At 45.0% G+C, this 23292-nt stretch overlaps 1 protein-coding gene across 7 annotated transcripts; it reads right to left on the reverse strand.

Annotated features, from left to right (window-relative positions):
• Positions 1-222: 222 nt before the first annotated feature.
• Positions 223-23267, reverse strand: pcnx2 (pecanex 2). 7 transcript variants are annotated; one of them, XM_053875487.1, is made up of 40 exons: positions 22855-23267; positions 21661-21863; positions 19363-19480; positions 19254-19290; positions 18047-18534; positions 17194-17376; positions 16648-17124; positions 16017-16200; positions 15565-15715; positions 15351-15493; positions 14722-14800; positions 14498-14633; positions 14069-14211; positions 13846-13999; positions 13666-13698; positions 13322-13493; positions 13130-13240; positions 11720-11811; positions 11378-11487; positions 10843-10951; positions 10465-10557; positions 10241-10391; positions 10034-10175; positions 9784-9961; positions 8606-8714; positions 8404-8533; positions 7421-7479; positions 6978-7193; positions 6662-6915; positions 6358-6591; positions 6118-6221; positions 5578-5722; positions 4752-4982; positions 4448-4605; positions 4249-4365; positions 2750-2928; positions 2468-2634; positions 2321-2395; positions 1036-1212; positions 223-522 (listed from the first exon to the last, which is right to left on the reverse strand). In XM_053875487.1, exons 1-40 carry the CDS (start codon positions 23005-23007, stop codon positions 370-372), a joined length of 6348 nt encoding a protein of 2115 aa, XP_053731462.1. In that variant the 5' UTR covers positions 23008-23267; the 3' UTR covers positions 223-369. The 7 variants fall into 7 exon arrangements, with proteins under 7 accessions (XP_053731462.1, XP_053731459.1, XP_053731461.1 ...); XM_053875484.1 differs by having other exon boundaries at positions 2750-2931; positions 15351-15511; XM_053875486.1 differs by having other exon boundaries at positions 17194-17391.
• Between the last annotated feature and the right edge of the window lie 25 nt (positions 23268-23292).

Here is a 23292-nt window from a genome sequence, read left to right on the forward strand (position 1 = left end):
TTCCAACACTCGGTGTATGCAGACTTTAGATCACACCTGAAGTGTCACCATGATGACAGTCGGCGTTTAATACTTGACGCCTTGGACAACAGAGAAATGTGCAAATAGATAGAGAGTGTGTGATAAATGGGTCGGGAAGTCAAAATCATTCCCACAAGTTGAACCGCTCGTGTTCAGTCACCAGCCGACCGGGCAAAGTTGAGCTGCCTTTGGACACCGTCATTTAAAAACATCATTTATTTCAACAACCAAATCCAGGGTCGTGTTGTAACACTTGTTTACATTCAGACAACAAGGGGAGAGCACATGCAGAGGTGGTTCATGTGCGCGCCGCTCCGTCGCGTTGTGGCACTCTGCATCTGTTTCTCATCATTCCGTCTTCTGATCTCCTGACAGCGCCGAGGGGGAGTCGTCTTCCTCTTGCGTCTTGTCCAGTCCCTGACTGCAGCCGCGGTCACATGTCTGCGTGCCGTCTTTCGCTGCGTACGACGCGTCGATGCTTTCATAGGCTTCTGACGTCCACTGTGAGGGCACAAAAAAGAAGACCAAATGCTGTTGGAGTTCATCTCTGCAGCCGATAAACCGAAAGATGCCAGTGAATTTAATAATCATCTGTGTCCACTATCACGAGTCAAATTACTTCCTGAGGTCACTTCCTGCTAAAAACGGCACCTCATGTTCCTCGTGTATTCCTCTCCGCGGGTTGAGTCATCACCATTACCAGCAGTGACGCCAGAGATGCCTTTTTACCAGAAACTCCTCAATCATCAGAGGAAATGTTCCTTAAAAGGGCCTTGACATTAAAAAAAACGTGAAATGCCTGAAGCTTGTTGGTTGCTTTTGTTCAACCACGTGTGTGAGGATTGCAGGCTTCTCCACTGCCACAAGTCATGAACTAAGCAGAAGAATTTCGTGACTCATTTATTTGTAACTGAACTGATTTGGAAAACTTCATGGGTGAGGTATTGAGATGTTTAGCGACTATGACTGGTCAGATGTAGACTGCCGCTTTCATCTCGAAAAAGGCTCTGGTACCTGCGTGGCCCTGCTGGCGGAGCGGTGCGACGGCCCCATGACGATGTTGACGCTGGACGAGGACTGCGTGTCGGTGGTGTTGCCTCCTTCGGCGGCTGACAGGCCGGAGATGACCAGCCCGCTGGAGAAGCTTCTCTTGCCGAAGAGCAGGCTGAGAGTGGAGGAGGAGGAGGAGACCTGGAGGGGCACCCGGGGCAGGGAGAGTCATCAGTTCCTGCTGCTCATAATGAAACCTTTCATCGATGGACCGTTATCACACGCTTCAGTCATCAGCCAGGAACTGTTTTCCTGGTAGAGTTTACAATGGAAAATTACTTAAGTTACATCCTGATACTTACAAGTATTTGTGATTATCATTCATAATAATCATTAAGAATCCATGTGAAGGAGAAAGCTTTTCCAGTAAGGACCGACATGCTGTAAACAAATTAGTCATGGAGCTAAATAAAGAGTCGAAACATCGGACCTCAGAGAGAGCGATTGAGAAAAGTGTCTCTGAAACGACTGTATAGAGCTGCTGGTGCCGCAGGTCATGCTGCAGTGGAATGCCATCATGTGACATGGAACTGTATCTGAGAGGAAAGTCTAAACGACTGTGACCTCTCATTTCCATTCACAGGGATTTTGTTGCCCGACATCACCGTCCTTGGCGTTTTTTCTTCCGACATAATTCGTGTTCATGCTTGTGACAGCAGGTGGCAGTAGCGTCGCGGACATTCAATATCACACAGATCACAGACACAAAGAAGAGGCCACTGGTTCAAGAGTAACTGAGCAAAACGTCAAAACTTTGGTACGTCCACATTGAAAAAAGATTACATTGAATGAACCAAACGTTTTATTAAGTTAAAACATTTGGTTTATTCAGAGCCAGTCGGTTTGTTTTAGCTAGTGCTCTTGGCTCATTAACAAACAATGGGGAAACTTTAGCTAGAATCTTCAATGTGATCTATTTTTCCCCTCTAATATAGCGTCAAATGATGGTGATTTTCCTCACTATTTATGAAGGCTTTTAGACTTTATCACTGTTCTAGTGCTTGGTCATTACCACTGCCTTTATTAGTCCATAATATATTGACTTCATCTTCGAAGAATCTCAGAAAGCAGTGCTCCACAAGCTTCTCTTGTGAAGGACTTTCTCTAGTAGGACGGTCCAGCTTTGCACCCTTTGTCTACAGGGACACCTGCTGAGGTGCTGTTGAGCAAGTCTTTTTGTCATCATCTATTAACAGCTGTGTGTTACAGTGTGTTCTAACTTCATCCTTTGACTGAACGGGAGTGTTACCTGGCTGGACCTTGGCTGGTGCTGAGCTGCCTGGAGCTGAGAACTGATTCCGCCGGCACCAGACAGTCGAGGAACCTGAGAAGAGACGGACGTTATTTTCTTCTGAATGACATCCATGTTTGTGTGTGTGTGTGTATGTGTGGTTACCTGTGAGAAAATGGAGGCGATGGACGTGTTAAAGGACAGCTGACTATTGGACAATCGCTGGACCAGACCGTGATTGGAACCCGAGTCCAGGATGGGTCCTGATTGGCTGCTGACTGGAGGTCGCTGACCCTGCGGCTGCACTGACCTGCTCCGGTACTCCCTCCTTGCTACACACACACACACACATTTGCACTCTGAATGAACTGCTTGAATCACAACTGAATATTGTGGTATTTCTATTGACATCAATAGTGTGCTTAGCTTGAACCAATGTGTGTGTACCTGAGTTGTGGTGTCTGTGGCTGCGTGTGGTTCTGGTTCTGTGCTGGTAAAGACTCAAGCTGTTGGAGGTGACAGAGGAGGGGCGGTTGTGGCTCAGCGAGGACGAGCCGCCGGCGCCGCAGTCCACATCCTCCATGTTCACTCCACTGTTGCAGGTGGTCAGGTTGTCCTTCCGCACCCTGCTGAACACACACACACACACACACACATGAGTCGTCCGTCCTAATGTGGTTAAACGTGGTCAGCTGTAGCGGCTCGCTCCATCGAGGCTACTTACTCAAATGAAACACCTTAAACTCCAGGCCTACCAAACAGGATTAGCAATCTAATCTAATGGGAAAGCGAAACTCAGATCTTGGAGCGCTTTAGAGCGCGGCAGCAGTGGACCGGGCGGTGTGACCTCAGAGCTCGGAGGAGGTGCAGCGCCACAGATGAGATTTACAGGCAGCAAGATGCTGCTGTGCTGCAGAATCTAACAAGGCTTGGCAGAGCTCCCACACCACACTCCTGCGTAATCTGACAGGGTCAAAACCATTTCATCCACAGACACTATTTTTTTATTCTGTGGATCAACGACTCTCATCAGTACCTGCTTCTTCTCTGTCACGACTGCACCACATGCATTATCCTACCAATGTACTACCACTATTACTACTAGCTTATAGCTTTTCCTATATCCTACAGTATCTTCCACTGCAACTATTACTGCTGCTCCGTATACTGATAGTACTAGTCATGCTGCTGCCACTACTACTGTCTTTTCAAGTAGTTCTAGTTTCTAGTACAACTACTTTGACTTTTTCAACTACAACTTCTCCTTCTACTGCTAATTGGCAACAACTGCTACTGCATTGCATTTTTTCAAGTACTACTGTTTTGCTACTACTCTCACTCACTTCATCATTCCTACTGCAACAACCTTAACTTTGTCATTTCTACTTCTACAACTACTTTGGATTCTTCATTTGAACTATTATTACAGTTCTACTTATTCATTTCCACTAACTAAATCTAGTTTTATTTCCAACTCTTCAACTAGTACTTTTTCATTGATACGACAATAAATACTTCTTCACTACTACTTCATCTATAACTTTTTGTTTTTGCTATCCGATACTCTTCTTCTTTTACTACTGCTATTACGCCTCCCATGCAACACCCACTGCCAGCATGCTTCCACCTTTACAGGCGGCGCTACATCTACTACTACTTCTGATACTACTGGTGTGACCTTTGAATGAAATGCAATGACTGCAGTTCATTTTAAAACTCTCATCAAAACTACTTCTTCCCCTGCTGCTATGACTTCTAGTGTACTAGCCCTGTAGTTTTAGTCCCACTGATACTGAAGATATTGGATGAGTAGTGTAGCGTCTGTGTGACCTTGACCTCTGTGTCATCTTTAATTAAAAGCTGTATTTCTCATTCAAAGCCTCAAGGATCCTCGGAGGACCGCGCCTGCTGGACGGTGTCTATGGAAACATTTCATTGAATCTGACCGTAGCCATTTGGAGCAGAGCCATGAGCGAATGGCGTCCAGACTCAGGGCTCCTCCTCCGATGCTGCGCAGCGTCCGGTGAGTTCCTGCATACGACGTCGTCAGCGGTGACACATACCTGGAAAACAACAGTGCGCACACGTCGGGTAAGCGGCGGCCATGTTCTTTGAACAGCCGTGAGTGAGTCAGCCTGCACGCACATGGGGTACCCCAGAGGCTGGTCGCAGGATGAGTTCACCATGTTCCGCAACGCTTGCTTGGAGTTCTGGATGCTGCCACGCTCTGGGTTTCGGTTGCGTAAGAAGACCAGTTCTTGCTGCTGACCGGCCCACAGACCACGAACACACTCCTTATTGATCTGTGTGGAGGTGGGTGCATTTGTTTACATTAAAATTCACTGTCTTTTAATGGTGTGACTGTCCACAATTCTACATCTAAAAGCGTAACAACCATTGTATAATATTAACAATATAGAAAGGGTTCGACCAGTGAAGTAGCAGGTACCTTGATAACTTTGAAGCTCAAGTGTCTCTTGTACAGCATGATGATCTTGTACTCGTCCGTGCCGTCGTCGATCATGTGTCTGAGCGTCAGCAGCGTGTCCCGGCTGGACAGAACCGCCTTCCTCCAAGCCGGGTCGCTCTCGTGGCAGATGACCAGGCTGCTCCGGTAGTTGGTGATGGCTTCATACAAGATGGATGCCTCCTCCGTCTCCTCCAGACACGTGAAATGATCCTGTTACGGTCAGGAGACATGTGATTGATGAGTGGAGAGGCTCGGTAAATGTCATGAGGAAACCAAATATTAGACTGAGCTGAGAGGGTCTCTGTCGATGAAGGACAACAAAGCATAATGGAGTAATTCATCTCAGGCCTTTGAAAAAGCCAGGATCTGCTTCTATTGGTTCAGTCAGATCTTGTATTACTCATTTTGTTGTCATTGGTGAATTGGTACTGGAAACTTCTCTGGACTTGAGTGGGAATTACTCGGCTATTGTCACACTTGAGGGCGAAGATGGTGTCCCAAAGATGTGCTGGTGGCCACACCGGTTCTCATAAGTGGTTCCGATGAGTCTTGCACAGGACACATAGGAATGGTGCACATGCTGTGGACTGATTTTAAAGCTAATTATTTGAATAGTAATTGGTTAAGACTCCCAGCTATCCAGGGCGAGAGACAGGGGATGTAGAGGAAGGGGGCAGGTCCATCACGGGAGACTTGGAGCCAGCCACACACACACAAAGACCCTCCAAACCTTCACGCTTGATCTCTTCAGTTCATAAATAAAACACACACAGTGGATCCTCTTAGAAATCCCGACCACATTTACCTGATGTAATTTGAGGCTCATCCTGACAGCAGGAGCCACCACCTTCTGTAGCAGATCCAGATCCGCGAACACCCACTCGTCTTTAGTGGCAATCCGGAAGTCCCCTTTAAACAGGGTGTTGAAGCCATACAGGAAGGACTCCAGGCTTCACAGAGGAGAGACGACAGAGTGGAATCAAACAGAAGTCTGTCTTCTTCTGCTCTCTAGTGGATCATCCACATAACTGCAGGTATATGTCTAATATCGATAGATACTGTAACAGCGCTTAGTCCTGTCCAGAGTCGCGGGAGCCTGTCCCAGCGGCCAATAGGCGAGAGGCAGGAATACACCCAACTTAGTATGTCTTAGGCAGCAGATCCCGAACATGCAAACTCCATGCTGAAATGCCACTGGTCCGACCCGGGAATCGAACCGGCGAGAGAGTGCTAACCACTCGGCCGCTGTGTGGTCTTGCAATATATTGATGCTGTATCAAACTTTTTTTTAGGATTCTACATGGATGACTATTTTTATTATAATAATAGTCTAAGTTATTCGCACCTGTTGGACATGTTGTGTGACGCAGTGCCAAGTGATCTCCTCCCCAACACAGAGAGAGCGTAGGAGAGCGTGACCAGCTGAGAGTCTTCATCACAGTCCACAGGCTGGGAGGAGACACGACAAACAGCAAAGTTAGTTTTGTTCTCCATCAGGTGGAAACCAGTGTGCAGAACATAGGAAAAGCATTCGTTTTAAGTTATATTTTCTCTCTCTCTTTCTTCTTTATCTCTTTATTGTTACCGTCTCCATCTTGCCAGCACAATACTGGATCCACTCCAGGTAAACATTGCAGAAGCTGGCCCGGGTCACGCCCTGCAGGCAGTGGACATAGTCTTCATCGATCTTCACGCTGAAGACCTGGGGGTCTCGCTCGATGTGGTGCCACTTGGTGTAGGACTGAAGCGCCTCCTGGACGGACTCGTCCTTCAGCCACGTGGTGAGTTTCGGGGAGTGGACCAGGTAGTAGATGATACTCTGAAGAGAAAGTGAGTCTTAGAAATGTAGGCTTCAATAATATAGCAGCAATGTGGAACCTTTTGGACACCTTCAGGTAGTAGGTGATGAGCAGCTTTCGCAGGTCATAGACCTGCAGCATGGTTGCAGCGTTGTTCTCGCTGATGCTGTAGCCCTCCAGCAGGTACTTGGTGGCCATCACCTCCCAGGCCAGCCAGCGGAGGTTGAAGGCAGCGTTACAGGACAGCATGTGGGGAAGGTGGCCGGGCTCACAGCAGCAGCATCCGTCGTCCTCCTCCACGCCCTCCGTGATGGCCTCCACCTCTCGCTGCTGGCAGTAGGTTCCTGAAAGACCAGCTCATGAAGCTCCGAGGACAGAAACACTTGATGAATGACGAGTGCCAAACCTCTGAACTCCAGTCCCCTCAGCTGGAAAGTCACCAGCCCGTTCCCGATCTCGATGAGGTGCACCAGAGCGTTGAGGTAGTCGGAGGCCAGGATGAAGCAGTCGCCGGCGCTGTAGTTTCCCCAGCGACCCAACATCAGGTCGCCGCAGAGAGAGTCCTGCAGCGAGCGCGTCAGGTACTCGTAGAAGATGGAGTTCAGATTGTTATCATCACATCCTGCAGACGATAGTCACAGGGAAAGCATTCACTATGACATGTGTTAAAATGCATTTTTGTCATTTATAAGCCATTGGAGTATTTATCATAGTACAGTACATGTTCACAATGTGTGGCAATATGTGAGAAAGTACCGTGGAATTATGGCAACACTCCGTCACGGATGCCACGCTGCCACATGCGATACACGCGCGTCACTCTCAGCAAAAGATTCAGTTCACACCCACCTGTCTCCTTGTCCACCTGAGACACCAGTCTGCTGTTGGAGTTGTCAATGCGCTTGGTGCTGCAGGAAACAACATGGAGACAATGAAAAACCGGCACTGAGAAACAAAAACACATCCAGAAAGTAAGGCATGAACCAAATAATGGCGTGGTCCAGTTAAAACATAGATGTAAAAACGTTAATAAAAAATCTTTTTTTTGGAGAATAAACACATTTTTCTGGTGTTGCAGAAACAGCAAGATAAACTATCATTTTACCTACACACTGTGATTTTTTTTACCCACTATCACTGTTCTAAATGACATCTTCTAAACTATTCTACTTTTTAAAATACATTTCGTGTCAAATATTCTTAGTGCAATCAGTCAGCAGCGACACGGAGTTCAGTTCAGTACAGTGATTAGATTGTATTTTATAACTAATATAATCGACATGTCTGCTCACCTGTCCGGATGTGCCGCTTGGCCCATTACAAATCAATGGGTGGGCACTTTTTACACATTTAAGTGAACTCCTTTCCTGCCATCCCTTACAGTTTTACTGGGATATATTGGTCCATTTAGGAGACTTTCTGTTCGCAAACAAATACATAAAAATACATAACTTCTGCTGCAGAACACAGTTAAGTTATTCTTTACTTTTGTCACGGTTTATATTTATAAGTGAATTAATTTATTGAAAAAAACTGCTTTGAAAGATGTAGATGTCCCCCAGTTGACATCAGGAAGTGTAATTTTAGCACAGAAAACGTCCAAAAATAACATACCGTTTTGACATTCATGAAGTTATTTTTGGCTCCCATCATTGATTTTTCTGAGCAACAAAGTGAGGACAGGTGTCACCGGGCGACACCACTGGTATGAACAATCACACCTCCAGAACGGTTTTAAATTAACCAATACTTTTTACACTGCGAGAGCAAACCTGCGGCACCAACCACAGTGTTGCAAGTGCGTTGTGTTCTGCACCACCACTGCTTCTTACTTGTAGTTTCTCTCCCAGAACTTGATGGGTCGCGGATACGAGGAGATGAAGATGGCACTGCCAAGAAACGGTGCTAGCGGCGTGTAGAAGACGGTGGTGAGGAGAGTCTGGAGCAGCAGCATGGCCGAGTCTGGACACAAACCGGTCAGGAGAACGACGGTGACACTTGCTACACACACCGCGCACTGCAGTGAAAGGATACGAGGGACGGCGAACGGCTGAGCGAAGGCATGGAATGCGCTTCCCCAGGCGATCTGCCAGGGTGCAATGTAGACCAGGATGAAGTGGAGCTTCAGCAGCAGCTCACGCATCTGGGTGGAGAGGTGGAGTTAAGTCACACACACGACCATGCATGGAAAAACTACCATAATATTTCTCCCACCATTTCTGGAAAGATACAACATTAAGCTTAATATTTGTTTAACTAGATCTACTAGATCATCTGGTTTTACTAGATTAACAAACAATTAGTTTGATTGAAGAACCACTGCTTAATTCTGAATACAAAATAGTCAGAATTCACCTGAAACGCCTTTTCTTATGGAAAAAAAATTAAGCGATGTGAATGTTCTTGTTAATACGGAGCATTCATATTGTTCACCAGAAGGATCATTTTGGGGAGAATGGTGAACTTGTAATATTACATCATTAGAGAGCCACAACTACAACGTCCATCCAACGAATTGGATTGTCGCGAACTGAATTCTTATTTTTGTTAGATTGCTACATTATTTATTACTGTAACATACTCAAAATGTCAGCTTCAAGCAGAATCTTGCGTGGCATTTGATTTTGCGTTCATTAGTAAGCACAAATATAAATAAATAAAAAATAAAAGATGCCTAACAACAATCTAAATATCCGATATTATTATTAGTGTAATAATAATAATAATAATAATAATAATAATGTTATTATTCTTGTTCTTGTTCTTGTTCTTGTTCTTGTTCTTATTCTTAACTAGCATGTCCATTATAAAGCAGCTCATCCAGAGATGGTTCCTAACACACAAAGGTAGTTTTCTGATGGCCACAATAAGAACACAGCAGTCAGCACAAGAAAAATGCTGCCCTCCAGCGGACATTATACCGTAATATTTCTCACGGTCTTCGTTCATACTTTTTTGCCAAAGCCTTTGTGAAATTTAATACAGTTGAAAAACACAATTTAGGACAAGATGACGCAACAAGTGTAATAGATTCAAAAGAAGGTGATTATGGTCTCAGAAATAAGTCAAAAACCAGGGAAGGTTTTAAACACAGATCAAGCAGAAGCTGGAAATCTGGACCAGCTCCACCCAGGCCATTAAAGTCAATCCGCTGATGAGCTGATGATCTCATAATGTTGAGACCAAGCATGTCTAGTTGAATGTTTTCCGACCTTGTGGAAGAGGATGGACATGACGAAGAAGTCCAGCAGGAAGCTTTCGGAGGCGCGGGGGCAGTCGAAGTGGAAAAACACCAGCGTGAAGAGCAGCGTGAGGAACTGGAAGCTCGGGTCACAGAAGGAGGAGCGCAGGAGTTTTAAACCGGCCACCGTGGTGAGAAGGACGTCACAGCTGGGGGAAGAACGGACAGTGGGCTCAGAAACAGGTCGAGCGTCGTTCTGAGGGTGTGTTCAGGACGCTTACTGGATTCCCAGCTTCTTGCGGTGGCTGAGGGCGAAGGCGTCGTTGGTGAGCGCGCTCAGAACAATGGCTGGATAAACCACGTACTTCTCAAAGCACAGAAGCCCCACATACAGCCGCTCAAACCACATCAGCACCGCATCCTCTGCAGCAAGATGACATGTTAGCCAACAGTCAGAGATGCTGAAGTCAATTCCGTCTGTTGCTGACCTCTGGGTTCAAACTGGTAGTACTCTTTAGTCTTGAGGACAGGGTGGGAGATCCACAGCCAGGGATGGTGCTTCCTCAGCTGGGGGATCAGGTAGTGGGTGACGAACCCAACCGTCCCCGCCAGCGCGTACAAGACGATGGTCACAAACGGCTGAAATGAGGGGAGTGCCATAAATGCTTCCACATTTGAAGGGAGACCGATGCACAAGGGATAAGAGTCTCACCTTCAGGGACAGAAAGACGGTGCTGGCCGTGATGGCAAAGGTCAGGATGTAGGCGACAGAACACACGATCACATCTGACAGCAGAATCTCCTTCTGTGGGAGGACGAGAGGGAAATTCCACTCAAAGACAATCTTACTGTAAATATTAAATAAATATGCTGTATTTTTATCTCAGAATAACTTGGTTATTAGAAAATGTCTGGAACCACCTCCAGACCCGGTCTTGTATGTTCTTGACCCCTTTCACCCCAAAGATCTCGGTATAACCTTATAACTTGATTTTACATCCTTTAAAATCCAAAATTATAGTGTTTAAAAACAGATGTTTTCCCACGTAAACTATTGAAAAAGGGTCACCAACGAAACATTCATATTCACCATTGAGTTCTGCAGCTTCTTGGGCAGGGGATCTTTAATATCTGCGTCTTCTTCCTCCTCTTCATCACTATCGACCAAAGCAGGCATGACCTTTGATTTGATCAGGGATCTATAAAAATAAATAAACAAATCATGTTTCACCCAAATGCAACTGTACGGACACGGGCGTCACTTCACTAAATAATATTAATTTTACAAGCTCTAAATAATGAATTAATTCTGAAAGAGTTTAAAAATAACTGATAATTTAGCACCATTATTTACTGATTTATTTCTTCTTCCTTCCAAACGGGATAACTCAAGTCTCAATTTTATTTATTTCGTTTTTTTTGTTGAATAGTAATTTAAAAAAATAAATAATTTTAAAATATAGTATACATGCAGCAAAGTTGAATTATAAAATAAGAAATAAACCTTTATAGCTCAATGCATTTTATGCAACTGAATAAGTAAAAGCCAATTCATGCAAGGCTTTACAATGAATATGAGAATGAATTTCAGGCTCAGCTCAGGGGTCTTTCCTCTCGGTACCTACAGCAGCACGGAGGGATCACTGCTCTGTCGGCTCAGGTGGTACGAGAAGACCACCAGCAGTCCACAGAAACCAGAGAACAAGGCCGGCGTGTGCTGCTCATCCCAGGGCTCCTGTCGAAAACACAACCACAAGTATTGAGTTTAACATGATACGCTGCTTAGCCTTCATTTCTTCCCCCCGAGGAGCAATATTTTGTATTTTCCTTATCGTCCTGTCCACTGTCAGGCTGAGGGATATCTTTAACTCAGGCAGATGCTTAAATATATCTCGCTGATGGAGACTATTTTTAAACCCCTTATCTACAGCACTTGGTGTGAGGCTTTGTTAGTGTGTAGTTGTTACCTTCAGAGCTCCAAAACAAAAACCGTACAGCAGAGACAGAGCGATCACACTGCGGAGGATGCTGTAGACCGCAGAGAGCAGGCTGGTAGCCGCTGGGACACAGAAAAATACAATGTCAGAACAGCGTTTTGGCAAAAAAAATCTCTGGCTTGTTTTCAAAAACAAACACATTCACAAGCAAACACAGAAATGCTTCTCTTGAGAAGACAGTGTTGACAGATGCTGTGAGTGATTTTAGTGGTAGTTTTTACTGCTTGAATATTTTTGGGACAGAACCAGAAAAGCAGAGCACAGGCTTCCAGCAACTTGTTTTCTCAATTAATTGTTAATATTTGCCAAAGAATCCACTTTTTTCAATTTCAATGAATGTGGTATGTTCGTGAAACTAATGATGGACCCATACAAACACTTAAACAGCAAAATATTGTTTATTTTGCATCAGTTTGACAATCGCACAATAAATCACCATGGTGGTTATATTCATGTTTTTATATCACCTTATTTAAACCAAAGCTCTTTTAATGTCTTGAAAATATTAGCATAAGAATTTCAATTTTATAAGAATTTCAAGTCCATTCAGAGTAGTGGAAACCCTGGCGATTGTGTAGTGAAAAACCTCCCTGAACAAAAGCAAACGGACACTTTTGTTTGCTTTTGTTCAGGGATTCCTCCATGTTTGTTGTTGTTGTTATCATCCTAGCTGCCACGTGTCTTGTGCATCAGTGTGATCAGTGGACCAGGAACTCCTGCACTTACAAAGGTTCCCTGTTGTCTGGAGAGCAAACTGTGAAATTAAATTAAATTAAATACACATGTTAAACATGTTAAAGTCCCACCACTCGTAATTAGATACCTTTTTAAGCATTTAAAATATCACCGATATCATGCTGAATTGAGCAGCAGGTGGCAGTAGTGTTCTGGAACACACTTGAGCAAGTACAGGATCTGATCAAAATTGTCCCTGCCAATTCAAAATTCTCTTTTCTGTATAAGTGGAACTTTTATGACAGGAAATAACGGTCTTAACAAAGTCACACAACACAACAAACATCTCTGTGTTTGTTCCTGGGTGCATGAATGGTCAACTCAGACGAGACTCTCACTCGACGCACCACGTCTATCAGGCTGTCTTCCATCTGCACCAGTTTTCATCCTAGTTCTTGCTGACTAATTTTTTAGGAACTAATTGTGTTTAAGCTCAATATTTAAAACACAATAGTGAACGGTAAATGTCGGTGTCATAACTCTTGATCAGAAATGAAGAAAATATTCTAGGGAAATTGCGATGCTCTGGAATGACAGAGAACAAAGCGACTGCTCACAGCTGTGGGAGAAGTGAGAAGTCACTGAGGAAGGTTCATGAAATCAAATTCTGGGACAGTTAAAATTGTGGGGCAACAACAACCTCACCTGTCCCGCCAAAAAAGTGCATGTCAATCTGCTCCAGCAGGTAGATGGTGAAGGTGTTGATTTGCGGGAAAAGGCCCACGAGGAACGTGATGGGGAAGCAGTGGGTGAAACCTGCAGCATAAAATGAATAAATAAATAAACAATGAATGATGTGCAGACCATGCTTTGGCACGGACAGACATAGTTCCTCACCGACGAGCAGGTTCCGTAAGAAGCTGAGTGCATCGTGGCAAACGATGGTGACCCCATACAAACTGGACACGGGCAGGTCCTTCCTCCTCAGCAGCTGCTCCAGCATCCAGATCAACGTGCAGAAGATGCAGAAGTACGCTGCCCGGCTGTAAGCTACCAGCTGGTTGTGGCCCTGTTGGGACACGCAACATGGCTTCATCGAGATGGTTCAAGGAAACACATTTGGGGACTAACAAGCGTCTCCATCATGAGAGTTTTTGAGAGGAATACTCGTAACGGTGTTAAGATTCTATGAAGCTTATGAACACTAGTGAGCACAGTGCATTGTTGTGTCAACAACTCACGTGTGTCGGTGAAGCCGCGTCGGGTTGAACGCTCTGAAAAACAAACACAACAAATAAAGACAAATATATGTATAAACACGTGACACCTGTAACATGAAGTTACACCAGAAGAGGAACTCCAGTTGGAAGTGAAACCTGTGAAGCTACTTCTACTCTACTGAGGTTATTAGAGTTTATTACCTTTAATAAAGAGTACTGACAACTGGCGATGACAAGGCAGAACTGAAACACCCAGAAGTCCTTGAAGCATCCATCGTTGAGAAGTACGAAGCCCAAAAAGGACACCAGGACGGCCATGAAGATGGCAACAAGGTTCTCAAGAACATCTTGGTTTCTGTGTGGAAAAATAAGTTCATTGAACGGAAATCCAGATATTTTGAGGCGTCACTCAGCTCACAGTTACCTGTCCAGTAAGGCCAGCAGAGTGAGTCGGTCGTATAAAAGGTTGATCCATTTCCCAGGAAAGAGTTTCAGTTTGTAGTAAATCTTTCTTTTTGGTTTCTCTTGAGTTGAGGTTTCTGATGACTCATCTAAGGAGTCTTCCTCCTGGGAAAGTAATGTAAAGACACAGATGTAGCTTCACTATCATCTGCCTTGAAGCAAAGACAATGTACCGTATAATTATTGCCAATATTCATTATTGATACTCGAACCTCACTGAATTTCAAACACACATTTTCGTGATATGGCATGCACTGGAACCTCTAGTGGGCCACGTAAATTGACCTGGCGGCCCAGATTTTGCTCCGGAACCATCAGTTTGGCACATGACCACTTGAAAAGTCCATGTCCAGCAGCAAATGTGTTTTTAAGTTTCCGTCATGTGACTCACCTGGAAGATCTCTGGGTGTGTCCGCCGAGGCCGGAGCCTGTGTGAGGGAATGATGCGGCGTTGGAAGGGGCAGTCGGAGTGACCTCCCACCAGGCCGTCCTGGCACTCCGAGTTAGACGAGGTCGACAACAAGTCACTGAATACACACCATAGAGTTCACATGTAAAACTAGCCTCCATGGGCGCAGCAACAGTGAAATAGCATGTAGGGAGGAAAGAAAATACCACATGTTTCCGGTGATGAGTTCGGCTCCCAGGGGTAGATTCAAGGCTCTTTCTGCGTACAGTTTCCGAGGACGATCTCCTAGTCAGTACACATTAAACAGATCAGAGGGCAGACGGGAAATATTGGATGTAAAATATACATGTAAATAAGGGACAAAACCTAAGTACAATCCTTGAATGTGGAATTTAAGTTGAGGATTCTGGCCCTGTTGTTGCTACAGTAAGACAAATTGTGCACCTGGACGACGAGACTGACTCCTCGGATGATGTTGTGATCTGAGCTTGCTGTCTGTATAGGAAAAGGCAGTTGAACCTCCTCTAAAAAAACACGAAGAGAAACTATTTCGATGCACACTAGGACTGGGCTACAAGGCCGGTTGTGATCCCTGGTCCTATTGCTTCGGATAATTTGTCCTCCACACAACAACTTTTATTATGCTCATCACAAGTCTTTCTAAAACTCAGATCACTGTCTTTCAAGTGTATTTTTAGATGAGGGATCCATCTTTGATGTGTCAAAGGACTCAGTTGAGGTGTTTTGGGCGTCAATCGTATTCCGTTTTTTTATTTTTAAAGCGTCTTCTACACGTTTAAAGTTAGAATTTGCCAACGGAAGGGAAGCAGCTTACTGTGCACAGTGTGAAACGTGTAGGCTTCTTCTTTGTTGGTGGCTTCCGGTCTGCAAATGACCTGCAGCATGGAGCTCTCCGACTGGGAGGTCTGAGAGGGTAGCGAGTCATAGTCCGGATCCTTTTCTCTGTCGGTCTGAGGGCTGTCGGACACAAACACACTTGACAGATTTTTATTGACCTCCATAGATGGATGAGTGTTTAGGCTGCTCACCTGTCAGGGGAGACGATGGGGATGTGTGTCGGTGGAATGGCCTGCAGCGTGTCAGGAACCAGGCTGGTGGGCGGTTTGGGTCTCTCTGCTTTGTGGTCAGGGTTGCACTCTGCTCTCGTCTCCTCTGGTTTGGGAGTTAGATTTTCGGCAGCTGAGGCGATCACAGACACGATTCAGATTTAGAAAGTGACAGCTGGTGCAAAACAGCTTCCCTGAGTGTGACCATGTGATGCACCTAGAACTTGAGGATGAAGATGAATAGACTTATCAGTTTTGTTATTACCAACTGGTATTAGCTATTCACATAAGGTGTGTTGCCTTCTATCTTGTTTAGTTGAGATCACGTTCACAATATCTGGTCGTCCTCACAAGTGAAAGGTGAATCAATCGGTGTGAGTCATGAAATGATTTGGAATTTTAAAAAAAGTATGTGAAATGCGAATGCATTGAACCTTTAGGGGAGCATTCAGCGTCCTCACAAGCGTTGGTCTCTGGTTCCTCCTCGTCCTGGGAAGTGGCCCCTCCCCCTCTGGCACTGAGGGACCCCAACAAGGAGACAAACTCCAAGAAGTTGGATTCGTTTGGAATCTGTCCCTCCTTCGCCTCCAGATCAGACTTGGAGCTGGTCATGGTGGCCTGATAGACACAGAGGAAGTCCACAATAAAAAAAATGGCTTTGATTTATTCATGGCGTATTACTTGTTTGCATTTTTATTGTGAATATCATCATGATTATGAAATAAATGAATAATAATAATAATAACTAACATGATTAAATGTCATGTTAAATTCTACAATGTTTTTTTTCCATCGAAATGTGAATCACTTGTGTTAGAATGAGCATATAATAAGCATAATATGGATCATAATACTGTCAATATTTGAGTCGTGACTGCAAAGGCACTGAGCACTCCTTCACCACAGAGATGACTGGCTCACACTCCCGATATTACTGCCCCGGACACGTTATCGGTCTAATTCGTGTTCATAACACCGAGTTCAGTTAGACAGCAGGTGCCAGTCGTGTCACCACGCTCACAGAAGATGCTTACGTTGGCAGGAAATAGGAGAGCTGAGACTTACCGTGCAATTGGAGCGACTGGACAGCAGCACAGCATCCTTCCCGCTGTCCATGCTCAGACCGCGGATGTGCGTCCTCCCTCCTGGGCCATAGCGACCAAGCGTCGGAGGCAGACGCAGGAAGCCTTGCGGGTCCACGTTCGAGTCGAGAGGGTCCGAGTCGTCTGGGTGGGAGTGGACGTCGATCCCAGACGAGCTGTTGTCGTTGGTGGCCTGCGGGCTCGGTGTGCTGTCGTTGGTCAGCATGTGTCCAGTGTTCTCCTGCTCTGTCTCCGGACACTCCAGCGTGGTGGACTCGGAGCTCACCGACTCTCTACACAGGTGGAACTCTTCGCTCGGACTGGTGGTCGGATGTTGTTTCGGGGTGAGTTCCTCCTCTGAGCGGGCCACTCCTTCTTCCTCCTCCTGTTTCTCCTCCTCAGGCGAGTCGAAGGTGATGACAGGGATTTTGATGTGGCATTCTCCTGCTTCCTTTTGGGCCTTTAATACAAATAAAAACCTCATGAACAGCCTGCTTTTAGAGTGATATATAAATATTAATGCTCCTGCCTGTGCGTTCTTCAGCAGACTCTGCTTGACACTCTCCTCCAGCTGAGCGGCCGTCTGAGCATCACAGCTCATGGTGATGACGATCTTCACTGTGTCACTGTCGTCCAGGTGAGTGGCCGAAGACGCTGGTCCAGAGTTGTCCACCAGAACCACCTCAATTTCATCCGAACAATAATCCTCCTCCTGTTCTTCGTCATCCTCATGAGCAGAAGAGAAAAGGTATTCAAGAGAAGTGTTTTTAAAAAGAGAAAGTGAAGTTGAAAAGGGTTGTTTTGAGGTGAAGGAAGACAGAAAAAGACAGAAAAAAACTGAAACAGAGTTATTTTTGAAGCAGGAATGAAAGAAGAAACATGATGGAAACATGATAACTAAAGACAAAAACAAATGTGCATATTGAGAAAAAGGACTTCAATGCTGAAGAACACTCATTTTAATATGGGAATTAAGGGAAGAAAACATTCCCATAAAAGAAAATGTTTTATTATGTCTGGAAAAAAAAATCTTAAAAAAACTACAGTTCTGAAAATAAAAATATGTACAGAAATAGACATGTATAGTATAGAGATGAAGACAGCCGAATGTGATTGTATAGTTTAGAAATATATGAAATTAGTAAAAAAAAAAACAGAACAAGTATGAAATATTTGGAAGATATTATGATACATTAATGGCCTTTCTCAGGGAACATTTTTCACTGCACCAATTCCAGGTGCACCACATCATACAATGTATTGTCATAACCAAGACATCCATGATGAATGAGTATGAGAGTGCACTACATAAAAGGACAATTCTGAAACAGTACAGGGGAAATCACTCCCAAAGTGATGGCAGAAAACTAACATGGACTGACCTCTGCAGTAGGTTCTGGGATGTCGTCCAGGTCCTCCACCGGGTCCTCCGGGGTCTCCAACGAGTTGTTATTTGCATCCGACGGCTCTTTCCGGCTCTCACTACCTTCCTCACTTTCCTCCTCACTTCCTCTGGAGGGAGGAAGGCCTTCGTCAGCAGCTTCTTTATCAGACGCCTCCTTGTCCAGATGCAGTTCGGTCCCCGCACCCTCTGTCCTCTCCAGCTCTGATTCCTCCTCTGCTATTGAGAGCTGAACGTCCCCGTGTTCCACCTTAGAGCCGATGACCTCTGCATCCGTTTTCACAGTCTCTCCAGAACATCCTGCTTGAGTCTCCTCTGGCTCTGCTCGGGACGGGGGCCTCTGCTGGGCCTGCAGCAGAGGGGCCGCCTGGTCGGGATTGGGGCTCGTGAGGTCATCGGGAGAGGGTTCTGGGCTCGGGTCAACACCTCCCTCGAGTGGCCTCTCCACCGCTCCACCCGCACTCTGACCTAGAGCCGGAGTAAACCAGAAACACATCAGGCACAGAAACACGCTGGAGGACCACAGCCTTAGATTTATGGTTCCTGACCGTCATGCTGCGTTATCACTAGATTTCATAGTTACTGCTTGTGTTCATTTTTCTATGTTTTCTGTTTTATTGTTTTGTCTTCAGAGTCAGCTACATTTTCTGTTCCTCTCCAAACATCTAAGCTTCTTTTATTGATATTTTTCTACTTATATTTTTTTTTTACTAAAGCCATGATTTATTATTATTATTATTATTATTATTATTATTGTAATGTAAGTAACTTTTATCCATATATTTATTTGGCTTAATCTGAAATTAAATTCTTGCATCACATTAGAGTTTAGAGCATTTCTTAACTGTTATTTTTTACTTTCTTCCATTGTTCATTCTCATTATATAGTTTTCATTTGCTTTACAAAATGTACTTTTTGAAACTTCATCTTAAATGCTGAAAAACATTATCTTAAACTGAGTCTTATTCAAAGTGAATGACCCTTTTTTAACTAAAAAAATATTTTTCTCATACAAGACAGAGTAAAAGAAATGTTACTCTGTGAAAAGTGCAATTCATTCTCGACATCTGATGTGTGGTGACGTTTGACCATACACATCAGCTTTATCTAGACCAGCCCCTGTTGCTGCTGTTGAGCTCACACATCAGCGACGTATTCATTCATATTAGACAGAGAACTACATCACCTTCCACTGCCTTCATCTGGTCAGATTTGGAACACTCCTGCAGCAAAAGAGTCACATTAGGAAGCATCATCAATGTAATGGACTTCTGTGGCTGGGTCCGGTTACTCACCACCCCGATCAGTCCTGGGTCCGTTTCCGTTTGTTTCACCGTCACCTGAATCACAGAACTGGGGCGCTTGCGTGCCAACATCGTCATGGCAACACTGTCTGGGACCGTGCTGCTCTTCCTGGGAGACAAGGAGACGGAACAAAGGTCAGAATGAATGATCTCCTGGAAGAGACAGGAATGGAGGAGCCTGAGTCAGCGTCTCTGTGGAGAAGGATCGCTGTCACACCAGGTGAGCAGGTTGGCGCTTGGCATGTTTTTGGGAATTTAAAAATGAGAACATCTGGCTGGAGATGACTGATCACAACTGGAGGGGGCGCGCGCAGAAACACTGTAGTGATGCAGGAGCTGCAGTTGTGTGTCAACTCAATTTTTTTTTTCACCGCTCTCACTGAAAACAGTTTTCAGAGGCAGGTGTTGATTGAAATTAAGGAGCATGAACAATGAATCAGCATCAGAGACAAAAGCTGTGATAAAAAAAAAAGTTCTTCAATATGCTATGCTTCACTTATGTGTATGTAATGTTGATACAAATTTCTGTCAACATACAAGTTCAAGTTCAGATTGTAGTAAGTAAATCTTTTCCCTAAAATCACTGGTCATTTTAGGTAAATTGTTAAATCACTAAGAGAAAAATGACGTTTTCTTCACAGAGAAATGGGTCAGAATAGATCCCTCTTTCACGTTCACTTTGCAGAACCCGAGTGTTTGAGAGAGAGCACGAGTGACTTCCAGTCATCAGCTCACTTGCTGGCTAAGTCTTTCAAATGAGTCAGACCAAATCTCTGCGCCACTCTGAGCCAGACACTTTATCATGAAGCATCTGAGAGGCTCGGCAGCGCAGAAAAGACAAACTAAGAATAGCAGACGTGACTGTGCTTCTTACGCATCTTCACTGATAATTTTCCTCACGCTTGCTGGCAGAGTTCAGAAGAGGGATGGAGCCCTGCACGTCCCTCTCTCTCTCGACAATAAACTCCTCATGAGCTGTTTCAACTTCCTCCACTACTGAACCATCTAGCGTCCCAGTCCTCGCGGCATGATCGGTCCCTGCTACCACCACCACTCTCTCTCACACTTTAACTCCGAGGAGCCACATTCTTTCCTGTGACCAACGTCAGCGGCCTTCAAGTAGAATAAAATAGTATAAAATAGGGACAAGTGTAACAACACATCTGCATTTTTTGTTTCCACTCTGCGTAAAGAACTCAATATGAATTAGAAATCATGAAGGATCTTTTTAAGTGGTGGATATCTTGCTTACAAAATGGAAGTATGAACAGATATTTACATTGTTTTCAATTTTTGAATTTGTATTTTCCAGTATTTTCCTTCATAATTTGATTTCTTCACCAGAAATAGTGTTGAAAAGAGCATTAGTCTTTCATTCAGACGGAAAAATGCATTAAATAATATCATGATTTTGCTTTTGCTCTGACCTCATGAGGGGCGCATGAATACAGGCAAAGGGCCCACCTCACATTTAGCAGCTAATTTTTCATCCCTTTCCCTCTATTTTCTCTCTTTCCCCTCCTTCCTTTCTCCTTGGATCATATTATTGTTTCCCATCAGGCCTCTCCACTATCCTCCCAAGTCTCTCTCCTCATCGCCTCACTGCTTGTCCTTGTCTCTGCTGCCTCCATCTTCCAACATCCAGCCTACCTCTCAGTGTGACTCCCTCCTCTTGATTCTAGAAGTAGATCTTGAACTACATTTTGGTTTTCCGTGTGAATAATTCATTGGTGATCATCTGGGATGTGGCCCTCTGGCCTAGATATTAATAATAATCAGGTTGGGAGCCGTTTGGGGGCAACAGACTGTCAAGTGTGTATATATATAATACTGTATATACAGAGATCATTGTGAAAAGTGAACTGTCTTTCTGAGAGTTACTGAGGGACCTCAGTGATCCACAACTTGGGTTGGTGAGATCTCAGTGTTGGCCAACAGGATGGCCAGTTTATAAAACCAAAACCAACAAGGGAAGTCGCGGGCAAAACCCACCTCGCTTGTGTTCACATCTGAGACGAAAGAGCTTTGTCTCGAGACAGAACCCCTAGTGTGAAAGCACCACGAAAGCCTTGAAGTAGCATCAAGTTTTTCCTCCTCAACAGAATCTCAGCCACTCTTCCCTCCCTGACTGTGTACTAGCCTAGGAGAACCATACACAGGTGAATAAATGACTCATGTTCCTCACGATTCATTAGCTTTGAATAATCCCTTCTAAGTCAGACTTAGTGATGACACAGCAAATGTTGGGTCGACTGTGATGTGGCGTGTCTCAGCTGTGTCACGTTCCACCTGATGTTTGCAGGTAAGCAGGAGTCGGAGGCGTTGCTCTTCTTATCCGGAGCCTTGCTGAGGTCAGACAGGCTGCTGCGGACCACCGCCTCGCCCTCGTCAAACATCAGGTGCAGCCGGTAGTTGGCCAACTTGATGAGGACGAAGAAGACGGTGATGGAGGAGCAGTAGATGCTCAGAGCCATGGCGGTCGGTGGGAGAGCCTGAGGAGGAGGGAACGGATCTCAGCATCAGGATTTCATGTGGAAGATTTGAAAAACTTTTTATCCTATTTTTTACATTTTTGTCTAGAACAGGAACCAATATTGATGATTGAACATGGGATATAAATAAAGATAAGATCGCTTTTGTTTCGATCGTCACAGCAGCTGTGTCGAACACGACCTTCAGAAAACGGCCAGTACACTTGAAATTTGAACTCTGTCTGTGTCTGCCAGCAGGAGCTTGTTGTTATCGGAGAAGGTGTTTTCAAACAGAAGTGGTTAACATTCTCATTGTGGCAAAGTGTGAATGTCTGTATCCTAGTGTTCCCTGTCTGGTTTATTGAACATTAGACAGTCACATGATTATCTTTTATTAGGTGGGGTCCCAAAACAAACTATTGTTTTAAGAAATAAATGAGATGGGATTGTTTATTTTTGTGGAAAAATGGCCTTCATTGGTGTTTTTTTTTTCTGCTCTTGTTTCGTCCCATCACTAGCAAACAAAAATAAGAATAATTGTCACTTCTAAAGATTCCAAAATGAAAGATGACATTTGAGTTATGTAGAATTTCAGGCACAGGAAGTCCAGAGACATATTTTCAATCAGTGGCAAGGTACTGACAGAGAGAAATTTGGAATTGACAGTGACATTTGCCTCATTTGCCTATCGAAGTGTTTTCTTGGTAAGGGATGGAGCTCAGGGTGCATTTATCCTCACAGGCCATGACAATGCTCTTATCACAGTGTCACCCCTCATGTTGCCTGCTGCCTCTTCCAGAAGCAGCCATGCGTTCAGTCCTGCATGCAGAGGAGAAACACTGCGACAGTCATGTTTTCTCCATCCTACACTTTCTCCCTGCGCACCCAGAAGACAATGACTGATACCTGCAGACGTAGAATGCTGAGGACGGCAGACAGACAGGGCTGTGATCACGTCACGTTCGGCGGCCTTGGACGTCATGTTCCAAAATAATCTTGAAAGAGGACTCACCAGATGGAGCGACAGTGGCAGCATCAGGAGGAAGAGCCACAGATAGAGGTGGCAGGAGTTGTTGAATTTGCTCTGGTCCGGGTCGTGGTACCAGCCCCCCGTCAGGGATGCCCAGACTCCCTGACGCAGGGTCTGCACGACCTGGGAGCCCATCTCCCCGTCTCTGTCCTCCTCGTCGCTCAGGTTGGACGGGAGAATGATGCTGCTGCTAGGCTACAATGAGAGGATGGATCATGCTACGCCTCCATGTTGGCGCGACCGAGGCGCGTCTCTCTCATGCCGTCTCCGCGCTTCTCTCGCCTGTCGTCTCCCATCCCGATGTGGATTCGTTCATTTGCGCTGTTGTCGTCCTCATCATGTCCTGTCCTCCTTCCTCCGTCTCCCTCTCCTTTCTGAGTGTACAGATGCGCAGCTCTGACCCCTCCCCTCCCCTCCACT

This window comes from Synchiropus splendidus, chromosome 9, assembly GCF_027744825.2.
Source record: "Synchiropus splendidus isolate RoL2022-P1 chromosome 9, RoL_Sspl_1.0, whole genome shotgun sequence".
Classification (NCBI taxonomy): Eukaryota; Metazoa; Chordata; class Actinopteri; order Syngnathiformes; family Callionymidae; genus Synchiropus; species Synchiropus splendidus.